General features: G+C 56.7%; 1 protein-coding gene across 1 annotated transcript in view; it reads right to left on the bottom strand.

Moving 5' to 3' along the window:
- The window catches only part of EFHD1 (EF-hand domain family member D1), a 38766-nt gene extending 33463 nt beyond the window's left edge, over window positions 1-5303 (bottom strand). Inside the window, exon 1 of the mRNA XM_007462764.1 lies at window positions 4942-5303. Within this exon, the coding sequence (XP_007462826.1) occupies window positions 4942-5234 (293 nt within the window). The 5' untranslated portion in view covers window positions 5235-5303. The remainder of the gene's footprint in view (window positions 1-4941) is intronic.
- Between the last annotated feature and the right edge of the window lie 134 nt (window positions 5304-5437).

Genomic DNA, 5437 nt, shown 5'->3' with positions numbered 1-5437 from the left:
ACACACACACACACACACACACACACACACACACACACACACACACGGAGAACACCATGTGACTATCAAGACAGGTACTAGAGTGATGCGTTTGCAAGCCAGGGATGCCGAGAATTGCTGGCAACCATCAGAAGCTAGAAGAGGCATGGAAGGGTTCTTCCCTAGAGGCTTTGGAGCAAGCATGGCCCTTCTGACACCTTGATTTCAGAGTCCAGCCTCCAGAACGGTAAGAGAATACATCTCTCTTGTTTTAAACCACCAGCTTGTGCTCCTTGTTACAGCAGCCCTAGGACACTCATCCACTCACCCAGAAGTATCACAAGTAAGTCCCCTCAACAGAGCCCTGGGGGCAGTCCCAGGGGGACCAATTACCCACCAAGTGGCCACGTCCCCACTCCACAGCTCAAGCTGCAGGTGAAATCAGCTTCAAAGGAGAAACCAGACATTGCAAAGTGTTTGTAAATTATTTAACAAAAAGGACAACATACAATTTGCACATCCACCAAAATTATGGCTGTGAAAATTAGTGCCTGAAACTTACTGGTCTCACCATGGGCCAAGCATTAAGCTAACTGCTTCATATACATGCATTTATTTAATCCCCACAATAAACTCACAAGGCATGTACTTTTCTATCCCCACTTGACATAAGGGGAAACCGAGGCACAGAGCTTTTCAGTAGTAACCTGCCCAAAGTAACCTTCCAAGTAGCAAGCGGTAGAGTTGGGGTCTGAACCCAGGAAGCCCGGGTCCAAGTTCATGCTCTTAACAGCCTCACAACACTGCTCCTGCAATGGATAGAACGTGGAAAGCATGAAAAACAAGTTGAGATTTTTCACATGATTTTTTTTAATTTATGCATAAAAACCAAAGGAAAAAGAAAAAGACACATTTCACTTGGGGGCAGATGTGTGGCAACGAGCAGCTGCTGACTGGACAGGGTGGTGGCAGAGTGACACACCCACAGGGCAGGGAGACGAGTCAGGGAGCCGGGGGTGGGCATGCCCAGGGCTTCTCCAGGAAGAAGAGGCACCACAAAGGGATCCGCTTGCCCAGCCCTCAGAGAGTGGCCAAAGCAGGCTCAGAAAACTTTCGATGCAAGAGTGTGCGTGGGGAGGGGCATGTGAGCAAAAATTAGGTTTTCAAGAGGACCTACTCATATGTAGTTTGGTTTTTTTTTAAAATTTTTTGTAAGTCATGCCGTATTTTTAAAAAGTCAAGTAGGACAGCAGGAAGAGGAAAATATGAAAGAGGGCCAGCAGAAAAGCTGGGCTGGGCTATGAGCAAAGCTGGGACCTCATCAGCTCATCAGCTGCGGAAGGCCAGCTACAGCACAGGTGGTACTGCCAGGTCAACGGGTGGCAAATCCCCAAATGCCAAGCCCCACAGCAGCCTTCCCGGGTAGGAGGGGGCCCACAGCCTACTGCAGCCTGGGCAAGGGCAGTGGGTGCAGGCAGCCCCCAGGGCTGGCGAGATCGGCAGAGAGGGTCCTGGAGCCAGCTGGCCGCCTGGAGGGAGCTCAGGGTAGCAGGACGGCAGAGAGACCAGGGGTTGGCAGGGGGGCTGGTCTGACTTAGCGACCATAGGGGGCCCTCCATGAGATGAGGGGTTTGTCCATCAACTAGAGTCACCGCCACGTGCCAGGCACCGAGGATGGATGAGGACTAAAAGCAGAGCTGTGTCAGAGATGTCCAAGTGACAAAATCTCCCAGACTGGGGAGTCCCTGACCCTGGTGGGGTGGGGAGAGCAAAGTTTCAGTTTCAAAGTTTCAGCTGCCTCCCAGGTGAGGAAACTGGGTGGAAGCACCTGAGGGGAACCCCATCGGGGTCAGCTGGAGGAGGCTGAGTCTGGAAGCTCAGTGGGGGACCGGGTGTGGGTAGCATGGCAGCCTGAAGGCTCGGCAGGGCGGGAAGGGTTCTAAACATGGACCTGGGGCCTGGAGCCAAGGAGGGGGGACAGCCTTCAGCAAAAGGCCCCTGTTCCACGTCACATGCTGACTTGGCACTGGTCACCCCCTCCTCTCACTCAGTTCTCACCAAACCCTTGAAAGAAAGGGTTGCCCCCGTTTTACAGATGAAAAGACAGAAGTGGTTAAGCAACTTGCCCTTGATCACAACTAATGACCCTGGAATGAGGGGGCTATAGCCCCACCTTCCTCAAACTCATGATGAATAATTAGGTCTCTTTCTTTTTTTGGCCGCATTGTATAGCATGTGGGACCTTAGTTCCTTGACCAGGGATGGAACCTGTGTCCCCTGCAGTGGAAGCGCAGCATCTCAACCACTGGCCCACCAGGGAAGTCCCAAGATAATTGGGTCTTGATACTAGGTTTAAGGGGTGGGGGGGCCTTTCCAAACCACTGTTGGGGGAAATATCATTCCCTGAGTGGCCCCTGCCCCTGGCAGCCACAGCAGCTACCTGGCCCTCATGGGAAGGTGGTACTCTTACCAGCAAGAAACTAAGGCTTCGAGGGACCATGTAGCTTGCCCAGGGTCGCAGGTCCTAGGCCCTGTCTGACCCTACGCCTGTGAGGCTCCTCCTGCCACACTGGTGTCTCCAGCCACCACTTGGCCGACTGTAACTGGAGCAGTCTTGCCTCCCCTGCCTTCTAGGACATGGGGGGAAATCCCCAGGACGGATTCTTTGCAATTACTCTTGCCTCAGATGCCACTGCCTGATGACCGGAGCTGCCAGTCCTGCCTCAGGACACTGGAGGCTGAAGGCCTGAGTCTGCCCACAGTCAGGTCCGGGATGGAGCCGTGAAGGCCCTTCACATTGAGCAGCGCAAATCCCCCCTCCTCAGCAAGAGCCCCACTGCCAGTCCCCCTGCTCGTCTCCGCAGGGGTAGGGCACATGGCTCAGGCCTGGCCAACCAGAGCAATGGGCTGCCTGGCCACAGCAATTGGTTCGGAGCCAATAAGAAGCAATAGTGAAGCTACACACACACAGTAAAGGTCTTTGCTCTGGTTACTCTTCCCACTGGACTTGCTGGAGCTGCTGTGGCCACAGTGCCACCACCAGGGATAAGCCACCTGAGAATGGGGACAACACAGAGAAGAAGCTGGCTTAAGAAAAAGAAATTAAGCTCTGATGGCATCATTTGAGCTCCCTGATCCAGCCATACCTGACACCAGTCTTTTTTAGTTTTATGAACCCATTAACCCCTTTCTTGTTTATGCCAATTTTGGTTGCAGGTGACAGAAAACCCAGCCTAGACTTGTGACTGACACAGGAGCTCTGGAGGAAAAAGTCTCGTGCTCAGGCTGGACTGCCAGCTCTGTGGGACCCCAGACCACATACTGCCTTCCCTTTAGCTTGACCCTCTTCCGGTATCTGTTTCCTCGCCAACGCCACCTTGCTTGGTCTCCCAAGCCCCTCTGATTGTGTGGACTCCCTTAGGCAGCCAACAAACAAACAAACATCCTTTCAAAGATTGTACTGCAGAAAAAAATAATAGTAATAAAAATAGATGAAAGAAATCTGAATGACCCCAAAGTGATTGGAAGAACAAGGTCCCCAAGATGCCATCTGTGAAGCCAGCTGGACTGGGAGGAAGTGCTGGGACCTGGGAGCAGCCAGAGAGGGAGCAGTATGCCAGGAAAGGCATAACCCCAAATAAATCAAAGGGGCTGTGACGCACCATTCACTTTTCTGTCTCTGCCCCAGTGCATTCTTTTGCTTCAACTCAGCCTTCCTTAATGGCCCAAATTATACCTATCGGGTGTTAACACCAGAGATCGGCGCCTGGAAGCCAGGGACGCGGAAATCAGGGTGTCAGGGAAGCGGAGAAGATGCGGAGGCTCCGGGTACCAGCCTCTGCTGACCTCCGCGCAGGGGCTGGGGCTGGACAACAGCCCAGCCTCAGGAAGGGGCCCAGGCTCCCGCCACACAGCGCCGGCCTGAGCGCCTTTAAATAGAACCTCCACGCAGGAGGACAAACACATTCCAAGCGCATTTTAAACCGCCCCAAGCATGACCTGGCCGGCGGCCTCCGCTCCCCCAGGCATTTTTCCGGTCTTGGCCCAATTCTGGAACTAATATTAATAGCTCAGTTAGGAGCTTACGGTGTGCAAAATACTTTATGGCCTTAAAAGGCAGGGACGATTACTTCCCCCACTCTCCAGATGAAGAAACTGAGGCCTAGGGAGCTACCAAGCTACAAGGCCGACTACCGGGGTTCTCTCTACGCTGCCTCCACCGCCCGATGGGGCTGACACGGCAGGACCGGAATAAGCCCCCGCCGGACCAGCTGCCACCTGCTTTGTCCGGTTCCGGAAGGGCGCCTCCTGCCCAAGAGGCCAGAAGGGGGAAAACAGCCAAGGCGACGCTCCCAAGAGGCTCCCTGAACGTGCTCGCTCCAGGAACGTACTGATCTTTCGTGAAGAGTTTAACAAACTCCCAGTTCTCAGTCTCTGTTGGTACATCAAACCCCGCGCGGCAGCCAGGGATAAGTTTCCTCCTTTGTTTTAAAAGATAAAGGACAACGAGGCTAATTTCTCCCTCGGGAGATAAAGTTGGCAGGTGAGGCGCGGCGCGTCTCCGTTTCCTAGAAGTTGCGCCCTGGGCAAATCTCGGAGCCGGCCCGCAAAGGGGGCGGGACCCGCCGTCCGGACCCCGGAGCCCCGGACTCGGGCTCGGCTGCCCGAGGGGAACCTCTGACCTGGGTCACGGAGAACGGCGGCTCCTGCTCTCGGTGTCCCAGCCCCGCTGGATCCCCCCCACCGCGCCGGGATCGGTCGGGGCGCGCTGGATCGGGGGGTGGGGCGTGGGGTTAAATGCTAAAGACACCCCTGGAACCCCTGCACTATCCCATCCTGTGTCCCCCCCCAACCGGGGCCCGGGACTCCCAGCCAGAAAGACCAACCCACCGCCACCTCCCCCTCCCTCCCGGGCTCAGGGTCCCCGGGGGCGCACGGCGCAGGACGCGGCGGAGAGCTTACAGTTTGAACATGCTCTCCAGGTCCTTGATGAGACGGCGGCTGAACTCCGGGAACTCGGAGTAGGGGTGGAAGACCTTGCAGCGGCGGGGTCGCGCCGCGCCCTCGTTGATGTCTAGCCGTCGGTTCAGCTGCGCGCTCAGCTCGGCGTCGGCTCTGGCGGTGGGCGCCCAGGCGGATGGCTGCGGCTGGGGCTCGGGGACTGGGGCGGCTCGGGGCGCAGGCTGGAGCCCGCCGTCCACCTCCTCCCAATGCAGTCGCCGCTGCAGCTTGCTCGCCAGCTTCTCGCTGGCCATGGCCGCGGTGGACCCGGGGACGCGGGGAGTGGGCTGACAGCGCGTTCTTCGCCGACTCGCGACTCTGCGACACTTCGCCAAGACGGCGGGGACCCGGCGGTTGGGTGGAACCGTGGGCGGGGGCGGGGGAGGGCGGCGTGGGGAGGGCGGCAGGCGGGGCGGAGCCGCGGCTTTAAGGAGGCGCTGAGGCTCGGGGGCCGCCC

The sequence above is a fragment of the Lipotes vexillifer genome, unplaced genomic scaffold (assembly GCF_000442215.2).
Source record: "Lipotes vexillifer unplaced genomic scaffold, Lipotes_vexillifer_v1.1 scaffold860, whole genome shotgun sequence".
NCBI classification, from domain to species: Eukaryota; Metazoa; Chordata; class Mammalia; order Artiodactyla; family Lipotidae; genus Lipotes; species Lipotes vexillifer.
Note: the sequence above shows the minus strand (reverse complement) of the source record. Positions and strands in the feature narration are given on the sequence as shown.